The sequence below is a fragment of the Lachnellula hyalina genome, assembly GCF_007821495.1.
Source record: "Lachnellula hyalina strain CBS 185.66 chromosome Unknown contig00018, whole genome shotgun sequence".
NCBI lineage: Eukaryota > Fungi > Ascomycota > Leotiomycetes > Helotiales > Lachnaceae > Lachnellula > Lachnellula hyalina.
The window spans coordinates 200,934-227,115 of record NW_022157132.1 but is presented as its reverse complement, the minus strand read 5'-3'; the positions used below and the strand labels follow the sequence as shown (position 1 = coordinate 227,115).

At 45.0% G+C, this 26,182-nt stretch overlaps 7 protein-coding genes and 1 non-coding gene across 8 annotated transcripts; 3 read left to right on the top strand and 5 right to left on the bottom strand.

Moving 5' to 3' along the window:
- Nucleotides 1-199: 199 nt before the first annotated feature.
- Nucleotides 200-1,891, bottom strand: trk1 (Potassium transport protein; the record flags this gene model as incomplete). The annotated part of the gene is made up of 3 exons (XM_031146854.1): nucleotides 200-1,307; nucleotides 1,356-1,668; nucleotides 1,720-1,891. Coding segments are annotated over 3 exons (1,593 nt in total), but the record flags the coding sequence as incomplete, so codon positions are not given.
- A 4,670-nt stretch (nucleotides 1,892-6,561) lies between these two features.
- LHYA1_G001875 lies at nucleotides 6,562-6,666 on the bottom strand. Its single transcript has one exon. It is a non-coding gene; the product is annotated as a tRNA-Ser (tRNA).
- A 450-nt stretch (nucleotides 6,667-7,116) lies between these two features.
- On the top strand, nucleotides 7,117-7,686 carry LHYA1_G001874 (uncharacterized protein; the record flags this gene model as incomplete). The annotated part of the gene is made up of 1 exon (XM_031146853.1): nucleotides 7,117-7,686. The coding sequence occupies one exon, from the start codon at nucleotides 7,117-7,119 to the stop codon at nucleotides 7,684-7,686; it is 570 nt and encodes a 189-aa protein (XP_031008178.1).
- A 2,854-nt stretch (nucleotides 7,687-10,540) lies between these two features.
- Nucleotides 10,541-12,308, bottom strand: LHYA1_G001873 (putative rhomboid protein; the record flags this gene model as incomplete). Its single annotated transcript, XM_031146852.1, has 3 exons — nucleotides 10,541-10,654; nucleotides 10,701-11,659; nucleotides 11,711-12,308. The coding sequence occupies 3 exons, from the start codon at nucleotides 12,306-12,308 to the stop codon at nucleotides 10,541-10,543; spliced, it is 1,671 nt and encodes a 556-aa protein (XP_031008179.1).
- Nucleotides 12,309-14,518: 2,210 nt separating this feature from the next.
- On the top strand, nucleotides 14,519-17,972 carry pol3 (DNA polymerase delta catalytic subunit; the record flags this gene model as incomplete). Its single annotated transcript, XM_031146851.1, has 4 exons — nucleotides 14,519-14,905; nucleotides 14,956-15,324; nucleotides 15,374-17,187; nucleotides 17,234-17,972. 4 exons carry the CDS (start codon nucleotides 14,519-14,521, stop codon nucleotides 17,970-17,972), a joined length of 3,309 nt encoding a protein of 1,102 aa, XP_031008218.1.
- Nucleotides 17,973-19,005: 1,033 nt separating this feature from the next.
- Nucleotides 19,006-20,269, top strand: LHYA1_G001871 (uncharacterized protein; the record flags this gene model as incomplete). Its single annotated transcript, XM_031146850.1, has 3 exons — nucleotides 19,006-19,020; nucleotides 19,068-19,641; nucleotides 19,722-20,269. The coding sequence occupies 3 exons, from the start codon at nucleotides 19,006-19,008 to the stop codon at nucleotides 20,267-20,269; spliced, it is 1,137 nt and encodes a 378-aa protein (XP_031008220.1).
- A 487-nt stretch (nucleotides 20,270-20,756) lies between these two features.
- On the bottom strand, nucleotides 20,757-22,591 carry LHYA1_G001870 (uncharacterized protein; the record flags this gene model as incomplete). The annotated part of the gene is made up of 5 exons (XM_031146849.1): nucleotides 20,757-21,706; nucleotides 21,871-22,063; nucleotides 22,208-22,337; nucleotides 22,402-22,415; nucleotides 22,493-22,591. 5 exons carry the CDS (start codon nucleotides 22,589-22,591, stop codon nucleotides 20,757-20,759), a joined length of 1,386 nt encoding a protein of 461 aa, XP_031008219.1.
- A 1,230-nt stretch (nucleotides 22,592-23,821) lies between these two features.
- Nucleotides 23,822-25,827, bottom strand: ada2a_2 (Adenosine deaminase; the record flags this gene model as incomplete). The annotated part of the gene is made up of 4 exons (XM_031146848.1): nucleotides 23,822-24,053; nucleotides 24,101-24,491; nucleotides 24,542-24,921; nucleotides 24,971-25,827. 4 exons carry the CDS (start codon nucleotides 25,825-25,827, stop codon nucleotides 23,822-23,824), a joined length of 1,860 nt encoding a protein of 619 aa, XP_031008234.1.
- Nucleotides 25,828-26,182: the final 355 nt, after the last annotated feature.

The following is a 26,182-nucleotide window of genomic DNA, read 5'->3' as shown; positions in this document are numbered from 1 at the left end:
CCACCACCACGGAAGAGGCACGAAAATGTTATTGCTTGAGATATTTCAGCGTCGGTAAATGACAGTGACCCATCTTTAAACATAGATCTTCCCCTACACATACTTATACTCGCTAAAAGCGTACTCATTTGTCTAAGGCTCCAGACATGAAATTGTTGCCTCCCGTTTCCGAATCCTCCGTTTTCGTCTTGACTGACTCCTATTTTATCTGGTCTGAAGGTCTAGTCGAGAATGGTGGCCTGGACTCCAGGGCTGCATCTACCAAAGAGAAACGGGTTCTTATCTCGTGGTCTTGTTGTTCCATTTCTCCGGGAATATCTTGAGGAAGTTGAACGGCTTGATCGATTGCAACAGGGAGCCCTCGATGACGACCGCGCAGCATAGCCAGACACAGGATGAGCTTCGACGCAATATGAAACTCGCCACAAAGGGAGTAAGCTTGATCTTGTAGACCGGTGGATAAACCCACACCAGCATAAGCGCTGACACTTTCAAAGAGGATGTTGAAGGCGGAAAAGGTAGTGGGATCTCTGTCGAGACTACCCGTCTCGATCCAGAGTATGAGGATAGCGGTCGCCATTGGGAACCAGAGATCGTGCCCGAGTTGCTTTCGTATTTCTTGTTGCAGGTAGTATGCTCTCGTCCTCGGCGCATGGGGTAAAAAAGTGTCTTCATCGCCATAATTTGGACTGGAAAACATTTCAGATTTCTCTGGCAGTAATTCGTTGGCATAAATGCCGAGGGAACGTTCTTCGTATACGTTGGAACTCCGCATCGCAAAAACAACTGGGTAGGCTGAGACGAACATCATGGCTAAGTATAGAGCTTGCATTCCAATGCGGAGGAAAGAGATCGGTATCACATCAAACCCGGCCGTCCGTGTTACGACGGTTTGGAAGTAGGCATCTAGGAACTGGATATGCGGTGGAAGAGTATCAAGGGTAGGATTTTTCTTATTTAAAAAGTGAAATGCGATCCCTTCGAGTCCATTGATGAGAACGAGGATGACCACTAAAATCCAGGTATGTAAAGATGGAAACAAATATATATAAAGTCGTCTTGGGTATTTCAAAATGAAGGTGATGGTTTCCCGCCAATCTTGGAAGTGATTGTCGGCTGGTAAGACTTTGAGAGCAGACCAAAGCAAACCACGGAAGACAATTGGGAATGCTAAGTTTCCGGCTAGGGCAAGAACCGACGATGAGACCAGTACCAAGAAGGAAGTTGAGAAAGGAACCATGTTTAGATCTAGCAATGATAGACCACAATTGTTGAAAGCGCTTGAAGAGAGAAAAGTTCCCAGCCACCTGAAAAGAAGTGTCAGCGAGATGTTTTGGAAAGCAAAGTGACCTTACAATGGGCTCACGCCGTTGGAGAGAGCGACATCCGACTTGTTGAATACCATGTATGGCGCTAGTATGAAGATTCCGAGGAGTTGAGAAAATATCAGATAACCAGGGACGAGACACAATAACATTTTGAGTGCTTTATATTCAATGCTGCCAAGCTTATTCCAGTCCTCACGCGAGAGGTCATGGAACTGGGAATTACGACCTAGCGACGACTTCAAAACGCTTAGAAACTTCCGAAAGGCAAAGGGGGGTTTTTTGTAGGTAGGTGTCTCGGTGGTCCGCATCTGAGCGCCTTCTACTCCGACATGGGTACTATCTAATATTTTATTAGCGGTAATATATTATTTCGAGAGCGAATAAGATTTACCTGGAGTTGGGGCCCATGTGGCATCATTGATGTCCCTAAACTTCTTATGAAAAGCTCTTTTCCTGATGTATAGAACAAAAACGCTGACCGAGAATGGGTTTCCGAGTATCGTCAGGAAGTAAAGAACGACTTGTTGACAAGTGTTCAAGGTGCTTAGGTTCAGTGTATTTAGCCCTGTAAGTGACATAGCTGAAATCACCATGAAAAGGCTATCGACATATAATATCGAGCCACTGGGAGTGGACACGGACCAAAAAAGGACAGAAGATATTAGACAGGTAAGTAGGTAATATATCCAATGGAATGTAATGAAGTTGCCATTCTTGATAGAGCGCGAAAGCCACCAGTACATTTTAGTAGGAAGGGCTTTCATGGGACTCCAAGTCGTAAGAATATAAGGTGGCATTGCTTTGAGGGGCTGACTAAAACGTGGAAGGTCGGTTCAAATGAATGAAACCTGTTTCTTGCTACTTTCGATAAAACTTGTCCGTCTATACGTCGATTATGAAGACGAAGGTGAAATAGGAGTCAGACTTTAACAGGTCCGACGCTGCAGCTTCAGAAAACTAATAAACGCGTCATCTCTAACATCATTGTGTGAGTTGAATACTTGATCAAGAAAAGTCGTTTTGTAACTTACATTGTTTAAAAACCAGTTGTATTCTGAAGTCTCACATTGAAGATTTATACGATGATTACACAAACTATCCTACAGTTCGGCAGGGCTTGGTAATAGTAGAAATATTAAAACGAACAGCTGTGCTAGAGATTCGCACATCACAAAATATCAAGTCAGAAGTTCAAATGCGCATTTAATATTAGAGAAACAAGCAGCTACCTGATGCTTAGATATAGCTATCAGATTTTGTGATCTAAATAACAATAACAAATGTGGAGCGACGTAGCAAATGACGCCAGATACTCGATCGAAGAAAGAGATATCACATCTAAATATGATAGAACTAGTACTTAGTTGTACATAAATGACGAATTTAAAGGAAGACAAGTGAACCCATACTACAATGGCTGCTGATCGGAGAATCAATCCGTACGACTCAATGGTACACAGAATGAAGGTTGCCTAGGGTAATGGTTATATGTTGTTTTCCGGATTTAAAGATGAGAAGAATACTAGTGTATATGCAGTGGGTTCAAAATAAAGAACTAAAAACCTCTATATATTCGCGGGGTTGTTATATGTTTGAAAGATAATAGATTATACTAATAAACTATTAGAACAAGAATTAGGCGTGAGCCATCTTATGCTACATTTGGAATCTAATCACTACTAGATACTCAGCATATAATACGGTAGGAACGAGATGTAGCTAATGTAATGCATGAAAATTGACTGATATATACAAATGTCTTTTAACATAGGACGTAGAGAGTATATTTGAATAGAAATGAAAATGGGGTGGAGGAGAATTATTCATCAGAAAGATATACGACTCCATCAAAGCCTCCTAATAACTACATACCTATAGGTACCTAGGTATAACTAGAAGAATCACCCCCTTCACGTCGGCTTTATTACGCCTAGAACAAAGACGACGCGACGTACGTTGTAAAAAGAACATAGATTTCGCTTATCAAAAGCCTACTAGCCCGTTACCAAATGATACCCACAAAGACTATTGATACTAAATGCCCTCTGTGAACACTTGTTGGGAAAACCTGATTTGTAGCACTCAGAAATAACAGTATTCTTATGTTGGGATGCTGGCACATCCCATACTATGGCAAGATTATTTTGCACCTCGGAGAAACTCTTTTCCGACTAGAGCTATTTATACTAGATAGTTGGGGTTGAGACTCCTCATCACCTTCATATACATTTACGATACAAGTGTGGTCCTCCCGGCAATTTACAATGATAATAGATATTTTAATATGGTGTTGCTTTCTTCTTTCTTTCTTTCTTTCTTTCTTTGTCGGGTGACACGAGTTTACAGTGCTATAGGGAACTCGCCTCTACTTATTCCCTCCATAATACTATTCACTCGTTTGGGATCAAGATATTATTTCGTATGATAGGAGAATTGTGATTAAGATCTTGAGACAAAACCAATAATAGTTTTATATAAAGGTCTTAGATTTATATATAATCACTTATTTAGAAAAAAGAAATAAAAACAATTGATAATGTTGGTATACACATAGTGCACTAGGTCGGCCTAGGTTTACATACTTCTCGATCGACTTTATTAGTGGTTACATGGTTGCATTTCTAGGTGTAGAAGAGGTTCTAGCTAAGGTTGCAGCAACAAAGTGAAAAGTATCGTCGCTGCCTAGTCATCAGACTAATGGTCACGTGGCACACGTAATATATGTCCCAACAGATAATCACAATATAATTATAATTGGATTTAGATTATTTTAGGTTTAATTATATATATTCCCATCGAACTGATATTCGAATATAAATCCAGTTCTGGGCTCAGCCCAACATAACCAAAGTGCGAGGATGGGCTGACAAACTTGTGTTACCCCAAAATTGAGAGGCCCCCCCACTTCAAGAAAGGTGCACCAGGTGCAGCCCTGTCGAGTGATAGTTTGAGGGGCCTCTCGCTAAATTTAGACAAGCGATTGGGTTTGAATCACCTGCTATGCGAAGGCATTTTCGGGGGCCTCCCGAGCCTCGTTGTGAATGCTGTACTTAATGGTCGGCTACCCCAGGGCTTCCATTATTCTTCATCATCCACATCACTTCGAATTTTAATCTCAACCTGGCGTAGTCTGTAGACCATAATGGACTCCCCTATCATCACCCAGTCCTTTTTGGAGCTGCCTCCTTCTGGAACTGGCACCAGCGACACTGGTTATGGGAAGAAAGCATGGCCGCCTCCCCATCCGAAACCAAGGGACGCAGACTACGGACCTTAATGCAGCACAGCTGTGACCCTGACCTCAGTAATCGTCGTTAAACTTACTGAGCTTGGAGATTCCATCAAAACTCTTACACGCAAACATCTACCAAGCTTCTCCACGCATCTCGCCCCCAAAATTTGCCATTGCCGAAGACAACCAAAAATATAACCAAAGAAACCTCCCATTCATCATGGCAGAAGCCATGTTCAATATTCAAAACAACCTGTTTTTTGCCGACCTTGGATTTGAACTCGACGAAGAGTCCGCCCAATCTTACACGAATTATTCTAGATATTGGGACACAAGTCACATTGACTGGAGTGATCTTGATTTTGTAGACAGTGATGATATTGGATTCGACTTGACGGAACAACAACTACTCGGTGACTTTCATCAAGGAGATATTGGATTCGAATTGATGGAACAACAGCTACTCGGTGACTTTCATCAAGGAGATATATCAACGACGAGCAGGGAATTCTGGCCAAATCAGATCTCGACCAACCTGAATATTAACTTGAAGGACAGCTTCCTGCCAGAAAACACACAGCAGACTGATATACCACCAATGAGTTTGTCTCCCTCACAGATCTTTCCATTACTTTCCGATTCACTCTCGCCCGGTTCATCACTTGCCCCTGCCTCATCTACATCGAACTGCCAGTCACCGTTCGTTCAACTCCAAACCCCGGATATTCAACCATTATCTTCATTTACCTCCTTACCTCCGCCAAAGACTCATATCTGCACCATCTGCCAACCTCATCGATTATTTTCCAACCCCCAAGGACTCAAGTAAGTCTACATCGTATACTACTTTGAAAGACACTAAAGATTTCCCAGACGCCATCAGAAAATCCATAATAAAAGCATTGCATGTCTGTCCTCTGTATGCAAGGAACACTTCGCAGAAAACAGAGACATGCAACGTCACGTTCTGGCACACCACCCTGGAGTTCTTCCTATAGAACGATACTTCTGTCCGAGACACAGGTGTAAGTATTCAAGTGAGGGTTTTGGGAGGAAAGATAATTTGAAAAGGCATTTGAGGGTAGTACATGGGAGATTGGAGCCCTGATCGAGTTATTCTACTGTCTCCCCAATTTTCATTTTCCTTTAATTTTCCTTTATTTCTTGACTAGTGATGTTTGGGATGGCCTTTTTTGTTTGATGAAGACTTGCTAGATTTCCTTTGGTTGCGTTCAGTGAAGGCATGAAGTAATTCTTGTGTCTATGAAATAGTACATTGCCAGGACTTGAACTGAGAATAAAAGGAATGTTCTTGTAGTCCCTCCAGCCGGGTCTAAATCAATACTCAGGCACAACATCATGACTCTTACGTGATGCAGCAGGAATAACGCCAATGACCAGCAATCTCCGAAACAATTCTGGGTTGAACCACGTGCATTTGAGAGATGAACGAAGGCAGGTATGCTCGATAGCACTAGCTATACAAGGCTAATGTGCACAAAATGTGGGTCCAGAATAAAAATCTTTCAGTGTTCCAAACTGAAGCCGATTTCGAACTCTATTGTATGTGACCGCGATTCTCTATCATTTGTTGCATATTGAACTTATCTATGATCGATTTGCTCTATTGAATCTCCGAAGAACCTCAAAAAAACTAGGATCTCCCAGCTTCAGTCTAACCTCTCGTTACTTTCATGTTATTTTAGGTGTTCTTTTTTTTGTCGGAATTGTAAAATGAATCAAGGTCAACAACGCTGGCGATGTTTCCTCAAGCGGCGTCCGCTGACTGCACAAAGACAGTAATGTGACAAAGAGCTCTAGCCGGAATTGTTCTAGAATAATCAAAAAAAAAAAAAAAAAAAAAGGACGAAGCCGCAATCGCTCCTAAAAAGAAATAGAATTACATTTATTAGAAGTTCCAAAACGAAATCCAACGCCCTGATGATTTTTAATCTAATTAAAGGTTCAAAAAAGGGTAAAAGACAAAAATTATACTTTGCACGTCAGCGGCAGGATTTGAACCTACGCGACCGAAGTCATATGATATCTATCTTCTGGATAAGAGAATATTCGAGTCATACCCATTAACCACTCTGGCACGCTGACAAATTTTAGAGATTTTGTTGTTAAATGTCGTTATCTAAACCTATTGGATAGTTAAAAAGTATACGTCGCTACGATCCTACTAATTAGATTATCTTTTTAGAAATGTATTAAACTTTAACAATTTTTCAATGTATATAACTTTCTTCTAATAGATATTCACCGAATAAAGATCTATCTATACTTATATTAGATAGTTTCTATATATGCCTAGGAGGTGCACGTAACTAGCGTATATAGCGGGGCGGGGCTTGATGCAAACCAGCCGGACCGGATCATCATTGTTCCATCAATCTGTCATTGATTAACATTGGCCTCAAAATAATTTCAAAAGTCAAGCTCCAATATCTCTCGCTGCAATGACTGACGAATTCGAATTTCAATAAGATGGTCCGATAATAACAAATCTCAAGCTTCTTCCTGGAGCCACCACATCCCCTATGAAACAGCAAAATGTCAACTACAACACCACAGCCTCCGTCGTCTATCGACTACGCAAAGCTCAACCATAACCTCGCCATAGCAACTGTTATCATCTGCCCCGCGCTCATCCTCCTCCCACCACGAAAACTAGACTTCTACACATTTACCCTCCTTTCCACCACTCTCCTCGGCGGCAACCAGCTGGCACAAGATTACACGGGGCGCAGTCTTGTCGTACGAGTACATGAAGCCGCTGAGCAGCTGAAGGAGAACTCGTTAAGGAAGAAGGAGGAAAGGCAGAAGTTCCAACAGAAGCAGATGGATCAGGATAGAGAGGCATTAGTGGGGAAGATAAATATGAATATTGAAGGGGGTAAAAGTAGTGTGTTGGAGGAATTAAGGAGGACACAAGACGAGGCTGGAAGGGCGCAGTGGAAGGTGGAGCGGGATAAGAGAGAGAAAGAAGCGGCTGAGGAGGGGCGAGGCTATGGGGATCTGATTATGGATCAGGTTTGGGAGGTGTGGAATTGGAGGAAGAAGACATCGGATGCTGATGAGGATGAGAATATCGACGAAGAGAAGAAAGATGGGAAACGATGACAAGAGTATATGGGACACTCTATGACTTTGTATAATGGAACTTGTAAGAAAAGCAACGAGACGGACGGCTGAAGACCCACGAAGACAACCACGAGCGGCAGCGTTTAGCAATGCTGGATCAGCTACTCACTAAACTCTACTCATTCGGAGTGGCATAGTCAGTTGTTAGGTTGGGAGGGGGAAGGAAGTATTGTTCGAAGTATTGTATATATTGGCATACTAAGGAGACTCTAGTCTGCAAATCATCAAGCTATGCTTGACTTAGGCAAGGAGTTATAGGCACTAGTTTTGTCCGCCCTTGTATTTATTATGTTGTAAAAATTGGTCATATCTCATGGACTGCAAATAATAACTATTAACAGCCCAGCTTCATACTACCTTTAATGCCCCTCCCGTCGAAGCGTCTTTTTGATTGTTTGCCTAAATGTTAGCACCTCGCTCTTTCTTCGATGCTTTGAGCTGAATCCCAGGACAGCGCCGTAAGAGATAGAGCTATGCTTGGATTTTCAACGATCTACAAGTAGTCTCACACAATATCATACGTACGTACGCTCTCGAAACATGAAAGAAGATAGACGCTTCAGCTTTTCCTTGGATCGTTCTAATCTTCCTGGGAGTTTTAAGCGAGCCCCTTTTAAATGTTCGGGAGATTTAGCGCATGTTTTCTGAAAGCTCCCTGGGACTTAATATCACAACTGAGAACTGGTAGACAAGGAATTGTATAGACTATTTGTATTTATTTTAGACACCAACAATGCAATATCGTACGTACTCCGCCCTTATAAAGCTCATGGTATTATGTACTCTTTCCCTTCCGAACCTTCTTCACACTCTCATCACCACCCTCTCCACTACTCCGTCTCCGCTTCTTCTTCGCCTTCTCAGCTGCCAATTCAGCTTCTTTGGCTGCAATTCCTGCGTCGACTTCTGCTTGAAGCTTCCTTTGGACTTCAGCGAAATCAACATTGGAGGCCGGTGCTTCCTGCTCGGTGACTTCTACGACGGTGGTGGATTTGTGTTTCTTGGATTTCTTGGAATCGGTATCGGCGTCTGGGTGTGAGCGTTTTTTGGACTTCTTCGGTGGCTCTGTAGCTGGTTCCGACTCAGATGTGACGACCGCTTCATTCTTAGACTTCTTGCTCTTCTTGGCTTCGGCGTCCTCGTCTCTACTTCGCTTCTTGCGCTTCTCGCCGTTCTGGGCTGCTGGCTCTTCGGCTTTAAGTTCTGGCTCCGACCGAACAGTTTCTTCGACAACTTTCTCCTTTTTGGCCTTCTTGCTCTTTTTGGTCTCGCCAACCCCACCCTCCTCCGATCGCTTCTTGCTTTTCTTCAAGGTTGATAGTGAGGGCTTCTCCAGGCCTTTCAAAGGCATAGGTTCCGTGTCAACAACGAAGTATGGGTTCGGTTCCACAACAGGAACAGCCTTTTTCTCGGTCGTGGTCTCTTCTTCCTTGTCCGAAATGGAAGTTTTCCTGCCGTTATTCACAGGCTCCTGATTCTCGTTTTCCACCTCGCTGTCTGAACTTGAGTCCAAGTCGCTGCTATCCACAGACAGATCCGAGTCTTCGCTATCGCTATCGCTGTCGCTGTCGCTGTCGCTGCTTGAGCTCGAGACATCCTCCATCTCACTATCCCCCTCACTATCGATCTTCGCGCCGTTCTGTTCAGGCTCCTGGTCATTGAATCCCAACGCCTCCGCCCTCTCCGCAAGCTTGGGACCCAAGGGCTCGAAATTCGTGCCTGCAACACCCAAGCCCTTCTTGTCACGTAGGTATTTCGCAGGCAGAATCCCCTTCGCCGCCTCCCTCTCCTGCGCCAGAATCTCTCTCGCGCGATCCATCATTCCACAAATCCGCCTCCAATTTCCCCTCGCCCCCAACTCCCACTCTAACCTCTCCTGCTCCCCCATCTCCACCATCTCGGACTTCATACTCTGCATAACCCGATCCAACTTCCTGATATGCGCCTCCGTAACACCTAAACTCTTCTTGAATAGCGCAGGCCATTTGGCATGTTGTGGGGACTTGGTGAATGGTTTGGGGTGTCCGGTGGGAATGGGAAAGGATGCTGGGCCTGGAGCGTTTGTATTCTTCTCTTTGAGTGCGCGCTTTTTGATGGCTTTGAGAGAAGGGCCTTTGGGTGTAGGTTTCGTGATTCCTGTAAGGGCTGTCGATTCTATTCGTAATTTTGGTTAGAGGGGAAAGCTTTGAACAGGGAGAAAGGACGAACCTCGAGCTGCGCGTTTTGCGTCTTTTTTCGCGGTTTTGACGGCTGTTTTTTCGGCGCGCTTGACGGCTTTTCCTTTGCCTTTTCCCATCTTGAACTAATGTTGCGGGAATTGGAGGCAGAAATTTGCCTTCGGTTTCTTGAAGAAAGCTGGGTTGCGCATAGCAAGAGGCTGGATTGGATGTAAGAAAATTATTTCAAAGATGCGCTCGTTAGCGCGAGGCTGGGGAGTTTTACAAAGAAGGCTGAGGTCAATTATGAAACATGCATTGACCTATGAAAATTGAATTAAAAGTTGCTGGACTTCGTGATTAAAGAAATTTATGCATGGATATTCGACCTTTGGCGGTGTATTATAAATGAAAGTTATGTTGGTTGGAGACTAGAAAGTGCCTGCACTACAGCACAAATACACTCGCAAGTATTGGAATATATAACTTCCAAGCATTCTCATAGATCGAGATTGGATTAAATTAAATTGGTATATTTGGTGTCTATAGATAACTACCATTTAGTATTCCTGTTCAAAGTGCATTTTGACTCCATCGCTATGCAGCCCTTAAAATCCTTCTGTCTCAAGCCGTCACCTAGTCTATAACCACACATCAAAAGTCTTCATTACGCTTCATTACGCTTCATATAACTTCGCCATGGCTTCCCAAGTATCAAAAACACTCCGCTTACTCGTAGTATTCGAGGTCGTCAACGAAATGTTGCCAACATCGCACCAATTTTTTATAGGCTAATATCATTAGCAGATGGTCTTACATGGGGCGGAAATAACTTACCAAGCAACTCAAGTACTTGCACCATCCACATGTCTTCTTGTAGATGTAGAAGTTATTGAGCAAGAGAATAAAGACGACAAGCACGAAAACCAACATCGCAACTCGAACAAGCCACCAAGCCCACCATGCCGGCTTCCGGCCCTTGAAGAATCCCATCGGTGCCTTTGCAAACCCGACAACTCCTGTATTATCTCGATCGCCATCTGCCTTCGACTGGTTCACAGGTGTATATGGAGGGTCCTGGCCAATCCGTTTTTGTAAAGACGCAGGAGAACGTAGAAGGCAAACTCCGAGCACCAGGCCCATTAAAAATCCACCGATATGGGAGAAATTGTCGAGACCAGGCAATAGACCTAGCACAAATGATATAACAACGTCAAGCAAGATGAACGCAAGATCCACCCATGGAGATTTTCGGTCACTCCAATTGTAAAGAAGATCCAGAAGCGTTAGGGCCAGGATACCAAACAAAGCGCCCGAAGCACCAGTCGACGCAATTCCAGGAGCTGCAAAATTACCACCCAAGACGAACCCGAATATACCACTTGCGACGTAGACCAAGAAGAATCTAATCGGCCCAATGAGAATTTCTATCTCTCGACCTAGCGTCATTTGCAACAACATGTTGAAGCCGATATGGATGATTCCGGCGTGCATGAACATAGGGATTATGAAACGGAACCATTGATCAGGCTCTGGCTTTTGATTGAAAGATCCAGACGAATAATTGGGTTCGGGCACGCCACTAAATCCACAAAGTTGACTCAGGGAACAGTCACCACTATTCGTTGTCGAATTAGGGCAGGGCCATGTGAAGGATTCGGAAGCGTCCTGCACTCCGTGAACATTGTGCATACAAGGCATATACCGAGCTCCCATATTGATTAAAACAAAAGGCGATGGTCCGATCATAGGGTTGAAAGAGGGGTGGATTTCGATGGGTGATCCTGTAAGTTGAGCTAATGGAGGTTAGTACTATAAGCCTTCGATAGCCTTCTCGAGAAACATACCATTCTTCACAATCTCTACAATGAAAACGATAACTTGAACGAGTGTAAATGTGTAGACAACGAACGGAATTCTTCCTTTCTTCTTCAGGAAATTCAAACCACTCTTTCGATTCGCTCTTCCTTCCTCAACGGGGTATTGTTGGTTGTATTGGTTCGAATTTTGGTTATTTAAATGACTAGGCGCTCCCGGATCTCCTGCGTCGTAGACATGGTCTGTACTGGCACCTTGCGCGGGAAGAGCTGTGTGGTCTCGTAGTGGGATATCGTCTCTAAATGAATTCGTCGAATCCATATGCCCTCCGCCTCCTTGCCCATAGTATCTTGAATCTGCCCCTAATGTACTCTGACTGTCGTTGCCGTACCGCTGTGCCGTTCCACCCATAGGGTATACATGGTCGTCGAAGGGTGCCTCGAAAGGTGACACTGGTGATATCTCTGGTGGTCTCGCGGTTTGCGGTCGTGATGGAGGTTGCGATGTATATGGAGGTAGAGATGTCGAGGGTGGTGCTTGTGGGGAATTGTAGTTCTGGTACTGAGGTTGAGGCGTATGCCTATCCTCGTGGTGTAAAGAAGGATTATAGTAGTCGTTGGCTGCCATAATGATGATGGCGTTGTTGATTTAATCTGATGCTCCTCCCTAAATAAACAAGTCTGAGATATCCGGGCGGTGATTCACGGAGTCGTAACAGCAGAAAGGGAGTGAAAAGCGTATTGGGAGCGCTTTCAATATGTAGTGTCGAGCTTCGGATTAACGAACGAATCTTCTCGAGAGGCTCGAATACGGTGACAGCGTCGTAATAGCTTTGGGCTGTGGTGGAGTTTGGCCTGGGCACTGCCGAGTTGAGGCTGGCTCTGGCTTTGAGAGGCTTCGTGATTTGGTTTGGGTCTATTTTCAGGTACAGGTTTCAGCCGAGATTTACGTGTCGAGTCGTGACAGACGACGCAGAATGAATCACAAGAATAAAATCAACCAAGAACAATATACAGCTTCAATAATAACAGATCTTGGTTTCTCGAGGCTCTGCTGTCTTGGACTTATTGTATTGTTTACAAATTAGTTTCAATCCTTCAGGACCTTTGATGCACGGCACGGTCACGGTACTTGGAGTTGGTGGGTGAGAAATTAGGCTGTGCTCTGCCAAGCTCCGGGGGGGACTGGTGGATCTTCAGTGGATCGACTCGCATGTTTTTTCAGTCCGGCCCCCTGTCCAGTGGGGTCCATACGTCAGCCCTGAGCCCCCAGCAGTGTTAGCCAACCCCTTTATTGTCTCCGGTAGCCCTGTTCACCAACCAATCACTATTCGTGTCTCATAGCATGTACGGAGTATCATGCACTATCTCCCACCGGCGTGACCTGAGTTATAAGTAATAACCTATATGAAAATATTGCGCAGGAGCCATACTGATAACCTCAGGCTTCCGAGCCATACAAGAGTATAAGCTAATCGCTCACCATGGTTTATTTTATAAAGGTAGTCCGCTAACTCTTGGCCAAGTAACAACCCTCCATACCTTACCTGTGTCTCCTAACTCGCGCTCTTCCATCCGACACGACAATAGACTCAAGTTATAATCAGCTATACAGCAAGAAGAGAAACAGATAGGCTGTACAAGAAGGTCGACAATAGAATAAATGTTCATCAAAGACTCCAGACAAAGCTGGAGGGAAAAGGTTGAAAGCAGAGTGATATGCGTCGCTTTAAATGACCAAACCAATACCAGGAAACATTCCTCAAGATCTGGTCAGCAGGTCTATTATGCTAGATGCTTTTGGGGCGGAGCGAGCCAAAGAATTGACGATAGGAGAGTGGTAAAACAATATGCAAAAAGTAATTAAAGAATGGCAAAAAAAGAAATGCAAAATCCCGATACGCGTCATCTGTACAATTATAGGAGCTTCATGACCGGTAGACCGAACATTTCATGTATACTATTTCGGTATATCTCTTAACTACTTATTCAGCAGGGCTGTACAATACTATATCCACGTATCATAAAGACTTTTGGTTGTACATCAACTACTAGGTAGTACGCTAACTATGGTTGATGTATCAATGAAGAAGGGCTGCTGTTATTGACGAGTGGCCATAAAGGAACCTGAGGGTTAATGAAACACTGATATTTCTCTAAGCCTCACAGCGCGTTGTCGAAGCGCCGTAGGTGTATTGAGAATCTGACTTTCTCAAAAGGCTTTTTTGAGAATATGTCGCACTTGAAAGTAAAGATATTGCAGAGGAAAATGGTATCGAGAGAGAAAACAGGTAAGCTCATGTAGACTCTTTTAATTCGCGCTTTATCGATTTCATATTATTATCACGAATAGGAAGCAATAAAGACTCGCGGTCTTTCCTATCAGGCCAACTTTAACTAAACCTCACGCATAATGATTGCGGTCAGTGTTACACTTTTTGGCTATGCAAGTATAAACTTTAAGTTGATTGTGTGTTCTTTAACGCAGAAGATTCGGCGCGCATAGAATCCTGGTGTAAAGTGGAGCTCCCAGCTTGTTATTCTGCTTTGGGGAATGAGGGGCAACTTGGGGCGATGAGTTGACACATTAATGTTTGCAATGCATTCATTTGCTATGAATCGATAGAGGAAGTTGCAGTTGCATGCTGGGAGATATTGAAATCACCTTTGCCTATATAAGCATATATCATGTGATCCTGTAATTAATCGCGTATCGCGTTCTCGCGTCATTAACGCGAGACCCTTCAAACCCGCTTCGCCAGACCTACGAGTGTTTAGAACATTCAGAATCGGTCAAAAGTCTCCCAACTCTGCAACTCAAGCTGCCTGATGACCACCATGGCGCCCTCCCAACTTCCCCAGAAACGAATTCTAGGTGAAGCCACAAATACACGACGCAACATCCCTGGGACACCCGCATCCGCCAAAAAGAGGAAACTCGAACCTGTCTCTTCCCCAGCCGTTAGATTCAAGAGCTCTCAGAATGGGCCAAAGGGCAAACCGGGCTCTAGCCAGCCCAGTCACTTCGAATCCGAAGTGCTGGAAAAGATGACACAGGACATGGCTGGCCTGAAGAAAAACAATTCGGAAAAGGATCAGCAATGGGCACGACCTAGTCTGGCGGATTTCAACCCCAGTGTCGACAAGCTATGCTTCCAGCAAATTGAAGCAGAGGAGGGCACACTACATGGAAGAGCTGCTGTCAAATTGTTCGGTGTTACAGAGGTGAGTTACGCTTCTAGTGATGTTGCCACAATACTAACATGATTTTGTAGACCGGCCATTCTGTAATGCTCCATGTCACAGACTTTCTTCACTACCTCTACATTCCGGCCCCGATATCATTCAGTCCTCATGACTGTGACGGTTTCAAGATCTACCTCGAGTCACAAGTGGCGCAACATCAGCCTGCAATTCATTCCATCCGGATAGTTCTTCGTGAGAATCTTTACCATTTCAGCGGGAACCAGCAAAACCCATATATAAAAATAACTGTAACGGACCCAAAATTCATAAGTAAAGTCCGTGGGACGATTGAGGAGGGTAGAGCCAATTGGAAGGGAATGTGGCAGGTCGACCTAAAGGGTCGTGTTGAAACTTTCGACATGATCCAATATGTTCTTCGGGTCATGATCGATTGCAAGGTGACTCTCCTCAGCAACATAGATATGTGACCTTGGCTAATTTCAACAGATATTCGGCATGTCATGGGTTGAAGTTCCCCCCAAACAATACAAAATGATTGATCCACACCTTCGACACTCGAATTGCCAAATCGAAGCCGAGGTCTCATACCGTGATCTGATAGCGCATAAGCCTGAGGGAGAATGGGCCAAGATGGCACCACTTCGAATACTCTCCTTCGACATAGAGTGCGCTGGCCGTAAAGGAGTTTTCCCCGAACCTAACCAAGACCCAGTCATCCAAATCGCGAACATCGTGACGAGGTACGGAGAAAAAAAGCCATTTGTACGCAATGTTTTCTGTCTTGACACAACAAGTAAAATCGTCAACACGCAGGTTTTCGAGTTTGAGCGCGAAGAAAACATGCTCATGAAATGGAGGGATTTCATGGAAGAAGTAGATCCGGATATCATAATTGGTTACAATATCTGCAATTTCGATTTTCCGTATCTACTCGACAGGGCAAAGCATCTCAAGCAAAAGCAGTTTGATATTTGGACTCGCCTACCCAATGTTAGATCTGTATCCAAAGAGACAAATCTCAGCAGCAAGCAGATGGGTAATCGGGATACCAAGGCAACGAATACGAACGGTCGGTTACAGTTGGATCTGCTGCAACTAGTCCAACGAGATCACCAGTTACGAAGTTATACCCTCAATTCCGTTTGTGCACAATTTCTTGGTGAGCAGAAGGAAGATGTGCACCACACTATGATTACCGAGCTTTTCAATGGAACTCCAGAGTCTCGGCGAAGATTGGCAGTTTACTGTTTGAAAGACGCCTACCTGCCTCAACGATTGATGGACAAACTGTCTTGCCTCGAAAACTATACGGAAATGGCAAGAGTCACAGGTGTCCCATTCAACTATCTTCTCGCTCGTGGTCAACAAGTCAAGTTCGTTAGCCAATTGTTCCGAAAAGCGCTTGAGCAGAAGTTGGTCATTCCAAATCTAAGAACAGACCCTTCCGACGAACAGTATGAAGGTGCTACGGTCATTGAACCTACGAGAGGATACTACAATGTGCCCATTGCTACACTTGATTTCGCTTCTCTATACCCTAGTATCATCCAAGCTCATAACCTATGCTACACAACCCTTCTTAAGAAACAAACAATCAACGCTTTAAATTTGGTGAAGGATGAAGATTACATCGTCACGCCAAATGGAGACATGTTCTGTACTGTTAAGCAACGCAAAGGTCTTTTGTCGCAAATTCTTGATGAATTGCTCACTGCCAGAAAGCAGGCTAAGCGGGAACTTGCAAAGGAGACTGATCCATTCAAAAAAGCCGTGCTGAATGGGCGACAACTCGCATTGAAGATCAGCGCCAACAGTGTCTACGGTCTAACTGGTGCGACCGTGGGAAAGCTTCCCTGCTTACCCATCGCCAGTAGTACCACAAGTTATGGCCGACAGATGATTGAGAAGACCAAAGAGGAAGTCCAAGCGAAGTACACGATTGCAAATGGCTATTCCCATGATGCACAGGTCATCTATGGTGATACTGATTCTGTCATGGTAAAGTTTGGCGTCAAAGATCTGGCAGAAGCTATGAAATTGGGTGAAGAAGCGGCGGCATATGTATCCTCGAAATTCATCAAACCTATCAAGCTGGAATTCGAAAAGGTCTATTTCCCGTACCTTCTGATTAACAAGAAGCGATACGCTGGACTGTATTGGACAAACCCTGATAAGTACGACAAAATGGACACTAAAGGTATTGAAACAGTTCGAAGAGACAATTGTCGGTTGGTGCAGAACGTCATTGAGACTGTTCTGAGGATGATATTGATGGATCGAGATGTGCAAGGTGCTCAAGAGTAAGCTTTACCCCATCCTTCAACGAAACCCACTAATATTGCATAGCTATGTCAAAGACACCATCTCGGACCTTCTTCAGAACAAGATCGATATGTCCAAATTGGTCATCACCAAGGCTCTCGCCAAGGCAGATTACACCGCGAAGCAAGCCCATGTTGAGCTTGCTGAAAGGATGAGGAAGCGTGATGCCGGCTCGGCGCCAACTCTTGGCGATCGAGTAGCATATGTGATCGTTAAAGGTTCTGCAGGCGCCAAGAACTTCGAACGTTCGGAAGATCCAATTTTCGTCCTTGAAAACAATATACCGATAGACACGAAATATTACCTCGACAATCAACTCTCGAAACCCTTGGGCAGAATCTTCGAGCCCATCCTCGGGGAGACAAAAGCCAACTCGCTGTTAGCTGGTGACCATACGCGTTCCATCTCTGTCGCCGCGCCCAGTATCGGTGGCCTGATGAAGTTCACGAAGAAGACCTTCACATGCATGGGCTGCAAAAAGCCTCTCGTAGGCAAAGATGAGACTGGTGGAGCCGTATGCTCGAACTGTGCTCCTCGAATTGGTGAGCTGTATACCAAAACCTTGAATAAAGTCTCGGATCTGGAAGTCAGATTCAGCAGGCTGTGGACGCAGTGTCAGAGGTGTCAGGGAAGTATGCATTGTGAAGTTATCTGCAGCAGTAAGGACTGTCCGATTTTCTATATGCGGATGAAGGCAAAGAAAGATGTGGAAGATGCGGGGAAAGAGTTAGTAAGGTTTGATAGAGATGCCGCTGCTTGGTAATCATGAATGTATGACTTGGGACGGTGTTTTGGCGAAGGGAACGGGCATGGAATAATTTTGTTGAACATGAAAGGGACTCGTTAGAAGATGATTGAACGGAATATATGTTGCCTCTGCTCGTCTTTACAGTCAGTAATAAGTGTCTGTGCCAAGTCGATAATATTCTGGCCTCTATAATATTTTCAGGCTCACTCACAGGGCCCTTAGTGCCACGCTAGTACAGCCTACATACCTATATGAGGCCTGCGAGGTGCAGGCTGTTAGAAGCAACTTAATGTTAAAAGCGAATAGTAAGATGGGGAGGCAAAGTGGTCGGTGTAAGCGACATCTGTTCCGGTTCATTCGTGAAGCTAATGGATTCATGAATATCCTAGTTCATTCATACGGAACGCGCTGAGATTCACATATAAACTAGTTCATGCATGAATCTTAGCGCATTCACGAACAAACTAGTCAGATTCATGAATCCATTAGCTTCACGAATGAACCGGAACACATCAAAGGGGGAGACCATGGTGACAAACGAAACACTGGTATGTTGAATAGAAGATGGACCACGTCACGGCCGACTTTAAACAAATCGTATACTGATTTCATGTAAAGTCTATAAGAAGCATAAAACAAGTCGATCTTGTCTCCTTCTTTCCAATCATTTATAATCACCATCTCAAAGTCTCAAATATACAGGACATTGAAAACTTTTTTTTTTTTTTTGAGAATTAGAAAACATTACGCCTTTCCTTTAGCTTGGCTAAACTTAGACTGCCTAGCAGTATCTAAAACACCTGCATTCTTGAAGTGATAGCGTGGTTGATTCACACGAAGCAAGTCCGAACATAATAAACGAAGGTACAATTTTCCATTAGCCATTATCATGTCTTTCTACCCGAGACGGACTCTCCGTAGAGGGAAAAAGTGTCCTAATAAGGGAACCAAAATTCACTCAATCTTCTTCACCTCTTTTTCTTTTCAACTTCAAGTGCAAAAATAAACAACCACAAGCTTGCTTCATTCTGACACGACGCAACGAACAATGGCTAGCTTCCAGGTAAGTTCGCCCCCTACCACTCCATCAAACCTTCTAACATCCCACAGACCCAATCGTTCGAAGAGATCGACCCCGCCGGCGATCTCATCCTCAACATCGTAGAATACGACTACGCAACATACAACGCCAATGGCGGACACCCACCACTCCGCACAGCATGCTTCAAAGTCTCCCGCCAGACCCTGCTCGACGTCGCCGGCAACGATTACTGGAAGCGGCTTCTGAACGGCAGTTTCCAAGAAGCCAACAGCAACGAAGTCACGCTCAAAGACGACAGTGTTGCAAGCATGGAGCTCTGGCTGCGTGTCTTCCACGGCACCTTGGTTGAAGACTCGTACCTCATACCCGTCGAGCAGATCTGGCACGCGATCGAGTTGAGCCGCAAGTATCTGTTCCATCTGGAGAAGCTGAATGCGTGGTTCGAGACGTATTGGACGAAGTTGGACAAGAAGAGTCTCGAGACGGATGATTTGAGGGCGCTGTTGTTTCCGTGTCAGGCGCTCGAACATGCTGGCGCTTTTGCGTATGTTACGAAGCGACTGGCTAACGAGGTAGCGATTCACATTGAGGAGCTCAATCCCACACGCTTTCGTCATCTTCGTTGCGAAGGACGGGTTATCCGTACGTATTCTTGTTTCCTTTTCCCAGTCCCGGGGAAGTCTCAGCTTTAAGGACATCATAAATTGACTTGTGGGTATCAGAACAACTGAATGCTGTACGGGGAAGCATGAGAGGCAAGATCATCGCTGGTCTCTTCGAACCACTCAACGATTTCTGCCGTCTCAAATGCGATGTGCACGAGAAGTGCATCGCAGCGTATCTCGAAGGCGTCAAGAGAACGGAAATCTGGCCACTCCAACACCAGCACCACAAGTCGAACAAGGATGTGACTGACAGCATCGGCTTTCTCCACTGGAAATGCTCGATTCCAAAAGGCGCATGCTATCTCTGCCAAAACCAGCTTAGCGGAGCGAATATCAGGAAGACGAGGAGTGACCTTATGAGTTACTGGGAGGGTTTGTGTCTCGACTGCATGGATATCTCGCAGCCAAAGACAGGAGACTCTGACACTGATTACTGGCTGCACAATCGTTTGCGCATTTGGGGTTCGAGGTGTAGGTTGAGCCATACGCGAAACACCTGGTATTTCTCCTTCATGGGCCGGCCAGAAGTTATGACAAAATTCCAGCAGGAGCAACAGGCAAGAAAGAAGGCTGAGCGATATCATTCTGATCAAGACACTGAATAGAGCTCTCAAGAGATAACAGCTTCATGTGTTACACCTCAGCTTTCAAGATAGCACTGCGGGACTTGAAAGAGATCGCGTATAGGTTGGAGCTACTCTTTGCAAGACAGACACAATAGAACTCACCTCTTATATGAGACTTGATCTGTAACCTTCGAGATTCTGGTTTATGGTGAAACTTTTTCGAATCTCAAACTCAGCTTGCATCTGCAAATGAGGACTTCTAACAGAACAGTTCTCTGAAATCTTCCTATCAACTAAGATGGTGCCGACGTATTTCATAGCAATACATTTGTGCTCTGGTTATTTTCCAATGATCTTTGATAAATTGCACACAAATGCTAGCGGTGTCTAATGAATAATAGATACAACTCAACAGACAAAATATTCAATTCAATACGATAGGCCAATACAAATCAAAGACATCATATGTAACTCCGACAGATCCTAGCATGGGTATCATAATCAATAACAACACCCTGACCTACATTTACCTCGTAGCAGGCAGGTCCACCTGAAGGGCAGGGACATGCTGTTCGGCATTATCAACCAGCACCGCATCGTCTCTGCTGACCGAATCCAGCTGGCCTACAATTTTCTCCCGCTGTTCAACAGCATTCCATTTTCGATTATCCTTCCGTGCTTCCTGCTCCGCCAAGTTAAGCCATTTGTCCCACTGCGGTGTTGTCGGCGCAGCACCGCTCTTCTTGACCCAGTCAATTCTCTTCGTCTCTCTAATAGCATACCACATCGTCCGAGTGAAGCTAGGCTTGCCCTCAAAAGTATCGGTTGAATCTTTGTCTGCATTCTTCGCATCAAGCGGCGTAATATTTTCAACCAAGTAGGCAGATAGGTCCCAAAATTTGCCTTTGTTCAAAAGGGATATTAACCAAAAGGCACCATTGAGTACTATATAGCTTACACCAATAGCGGCTTGCATGGTGAAGTTACAGTTGCCCAAGAGGACCACAGAAACCATCAGTAGAAAGGTGCCCAGCCCAACGAGAAAACGGTAGACCTGAGTCGATACCTTGTAATTGCATTCCTCGGTTCCAGTATAGAGCTCTCGGGCCACGTCTTCATTGCACTTGACCAAAATGAATGCTCCTTCCCTGGTTCGAATGACCACATCACCCGGGGGGACTATAGCCTTGAAGATCCGCTTTGTCAAAAGAGGAGACCACCAAGACGCGTACCCAACGATGGAAGATGCCAATGAGATGGTACCTAGTGCCAAAACAGCTGTGCCATCAGGTATTAGGAAGGCCCATATGAGAAGTCCCACTGTCAGCAAGCAAGATACAACGGAGAGGACGCTGAGAGGAGAATATGTTCGTGTTGGTATATGAGGCCGGGGTGTGGTGCTGAAGGTTGGCTTGGTGCTGAAGGTGTGCTCGAGCTTCTTGAAAGTAGATCGCCGCTTAGGGGTAGGGCCGTTTTCTGGACGTCAAGATCTCAGAGTCAGCATTATCAGACACGGTGGGGTTTGGGATTGAGTCCAATATTCCACATGGATTGAATCAATATATCGTGAGTATTTGACTCTTGAAACCAACTCCTAGGATAATCAAAGAAGAAGATATTTTTCCAAGAAAGTAACTCACCCAAGTCTCCCAAGTCACCCCTATCAATACTGGTCGAAGCTGATTCTTTTTTCAAAGGATTTGTATTGGCGCTAGATGGAGGGGGATTCACAGGTCCTTTCACCTTATGAGTGATCTTGAAGACCACAAACGACAATGGGGGTTGTTCATCGATCGGATGAATGATATTCGGGAAATAACTCAAGGTGGGGACCTGCAAGTTCATGACATTAGTATTGCCTGATGGAGAAGGGCTTTGGAGTTCAGGAATGGGTTTTAAAGTCTCGGAGCGCTCGAGACATTTGTTTTCTCGAATATGTCCGAGTAAGGAAATATAATGTTTGGAGAAAATACATACCGCTGTCCCATTGTGCACGCCTACGACTTGTGAAGGAAGCTGGGGCATTCGAGTGGGTCGACTAGGCTTCAGAAGGGCTTGGGGCGCGGGAATGATTCGAGGCAGAATGCAGGTCCATGAAGAGGTTAGGCTAGATGTTGAATCTCTATCAGCAAAGTCCACCGAAAAGAACTGCAAGGCTTTGGGAATCCTACGCCTGGGAGTGTGCCTAGACATCTTGTGAGTATTGTTTTGGTATGGTAGGTTAGGACACTGTTCTGCGGGGACTGAAATATTGTTACTTACCTCCATCGACGACTCCCCAATCACCGCCAAAAGGGAAACAATGTCCAGTCTCCATCCTTTGCCATTATCTGTGCCTACGGGAAACCAATTTGAGGCCATATCGACGCTTCGCGGAAGGTAGGCTCTGTCGTTAGATCTTCAGCCTTGCGACCAAGATCGATAGAGCAGTCGACCAGGCCAGAATCAGCTCGACCTCCGTCTAGCGCCTTGTAAAGATGAAAGGAACAAGAGCAAGAGATAGCAATGGGCAAGGTCTGAATGTGCAGGCTCTGCAGAGAGGTTCGAGTCCTCAGAATGCCTTGTTGGTATACCTTATCGTTGATTTTCAGGTAGTGATGATTGGGAAGGCTACCAAATACGCCGGAGAGAAATTGGCTTATATACCAGAAGACAGCACCTGATCCACGGACCCATATAAGTAGAAATCAGAGGCAAACACAGTATTATGTCTGAGCTGAGCCTCGCAGAGCATCGAAGCTTTCATGCCTGCTGTCAGGATTGTGTTTTTGGGGGCGGGCAGCCGCAGCACTACAGTAGTAAAGAAGCAATATCGATCTGCAATGAGGCTGTGCTGTGACGCAGATGCAACGAGCCGGGAGTTTCGATACCTGCCTAGGTACCTAGGTACGGAGTATTAACAATGGTTGCAAATTGCTGTCAACTGTAAGCTGGGGGACAGCCGTTTGCTGGCATGGCTGCTTTGCGGCCACTACAATACCCGTTGGGCCACCAGGGCCTCCCGCACTGCGGGGAATGATTTGAGTGGCGGGGCTGCTTACAGTACAGTAGCGTCTATGTATCTATACTTCACTTCGTATTTCTAGAAAATTCAGTGCAAACCCTTTCATGATCTCTCGATGGCTAGATAGAAAGAGATCAGAGAGGGCAAAAGTACGTTGCAGTCAACTGTAGAAGATATATATAAATATAGCACTATAAACAAACTCGCATCCTTAGTATATCATTCATTCATGTATGTAATGCCCTGTCAAATATTTCAAAACTCCACGGCACCTGCTTTATTTCCAGCTAAGCCAACATGTAAAACGGGGTATCTTTGAATCTTAATGTTCGTTAAATCCAATGTATCCAAAGTGACCAGCCACCACCCACTCCACTGTCTCCAAACGCCCCGCGAGCTTTTGCAAGCTTTGCTACTTATCTAGACACCTCTCAGGAGCCCGAACTCCAGACTGCACATTCGAAGTCATTCAAATCATTGCAATGAAGCTACCCCTCGCTCGGAATCAGGCAGCTCAATTTCGGGGTGGTGGTGACTTGGGCGGCCAGCTTAGCATCTCTGTAGTATTGTACACGCGCAAATAAGTCTCAATGACGGCCTGGCTGTGGTTCCCAATTTTGCAATCGAGGACCATACTCGTCAACAATCCACTGGCAGTAATCTTGCCACCTCCTTGTCCATTCCTCAGTCACGCTTGCCAACTGCTCGGGATCCATACAACTGTGCTCTAAACTCCATTTAGCAAGCTGTTTCCAGCCAAGTAAAGTCATGGATTCGGAGCCGATCATGACTTGGTAAAAGTCATGGGATAATGAAGATCTGATTATGTTAGCTAAGAGCTTATTGACAGTGCATTTCGAACGTACCTGTAGAATGTGGCATTATCGCTGTTAACCGTGCAAGGAACATCATTTGCCAACAAGATAGGAAGATGATGACCCGCAGCAACTGGAGTAAGCCCTAGTACTTCATTTGAGATTGGGCAACACTCGATAGCGATATTTTTCTCCTTGAATATGTCCATAATAAGTGGATGTCTCGCGATGGCGTATCCGTGACCGATACGTTTAGCGTTCAAAAGGACAGCATCAAACAGATTTCCGTCCACTTTCGAGCCAACATCCAGAGTTTCACCGCAATGGAAGAGAAATGGGATGTCAAGGTTCTGCTCTTTGCACTTCTTCCGGAAATCGAGGAATTCTGGGACAAAATACCGAAGTTCATTGCCCATTTCCTCGTGGCCAACAAGATCGAAGCCTGAGCTCTGTTAGTTTGCGCTCTCGGATTGGAATATTCTAGTGACTTACCACAGAGCAACCCTGTGTATTTATTTTTCAAATCTATACATTCATCCAAAGCCCTTTGTATCTGAGGCTTCTGGAAGGATCGTGGAGTGCAGTAGATTACTTTCATGCCCCCAAAATATTCGCCACGTTTCTGGAGTTCTTGCATAGTAGCCTTGAGCTCCTCATCGATGATTTTCATGATTCCTTCATTCCCAATAGAACCCTTCCCATCGTCAGTCTTGAGCGAGTTATTGCTCATAAAATTAGGTCGGATTTCGGCATATTGGATTTTGTCGCTAACGAAATCTTTAATACACTCGCGAGTGTAGTTGCGGAAGGCTGATTCATAGGCAAATAGTCCTTTCATCATCTGGGTCCGATAATTAAATCTTTCCCATATTCTTCTCTTGTTAGCTATGCAACTAGGGGTTGAGAAAATATATGACCTACCCACGACCTGTTTGCTGCACTCCGTATGCCTCGCTTTCTGATATTTGCATCTTTTTCTCCAGCCAAGATTCAGCCCCTATAGTCCCTTTCAATGTCTGTCCGCTTTCGTCGACAAAATCGAAGTTCTGTTGGAACTTTTGATACGGCATCCACGTATTGCAAACGTAGTTTTCATCCCAGACATTGCCCAAAGGCACATGCTTTTCAATTCCGGCTGGATCTTTGATGTGAGTAGCCTCATGTGGTGTCATAACCATAAATGAGATTCTTGATGCTGCCATGTTCTCCGGATTTGTCAGAGGGAGTGTACTCCGAATATACATAGCGTCGATGTCCCTCGCCTGCTGAATTAAGAATCTCGCTGGCAGACAGGAATTGAAGTGGACGTGAAGATGTGCTCCCTTGGGCATCCGTTTTGCGACTTGCATCAACTCTGTTTTATTGATGAGATCGACGTTCCCTAGGAAATGCTCCCCCTGGGTCCTCTTCCCGGTAGGTTCCCCCTGAGCGTCATGTGATGTTCCGTACGTATTGTCCCAGTCGAAAGCTCTTATTTTCAGAACCAGAGCAGCAGCTTCTTTCTCGATTTTTGAGGCGTGAGCGATGACTTCGGAATCAAATGCCCTGCTTCTTTCCTCTGACCGAAGCAGCTCCAAAGCTTTGGTGTATTCGGTCTCATCTCCAAAATCTCGGTTGTGAATAGCTGCGCGCCAGTTCTGTTGCGATTTTGTGCTAGGCTTGCTAAAGTGAGACATCTTATGAAGTCGTCGCGGTGTTTGAGAATGAAGTTGCGATGGGGCCTTTCCTTCTGATGGCTCTCCACCGTCTTTATCAACAATTGAGCAAAGAGCACCCATTCCATTCAGCCTCCTCTAGGGTCACAGATGCCTGCGCTTGCAAAATAGCTTCAAGTTTAGAACAAATTGGCCTACGTTAAGGCCCAATCTGATAGCCGAGGCGGGTAGTTGCGGTGAAGGCCAGAAGTCATAGAGGAAGTAAGTCGGTGATGCTTTCGTGATGCAGCCTGGAGGTCCTTGGGATGATATTATGCTAAGCCCCGCGGCCACTTCGCGATCGTACGTTGATTGGCTAAACTACAGTACGCCAACGCCAGCCCCCTGATTTTAGATCTCGAGTTCGAGGTCACCGAACGACAAGGAGCGCATAAAGACAAGGGTGGTGGTAAGAAACAGGAGATTGTACAAGGGAATG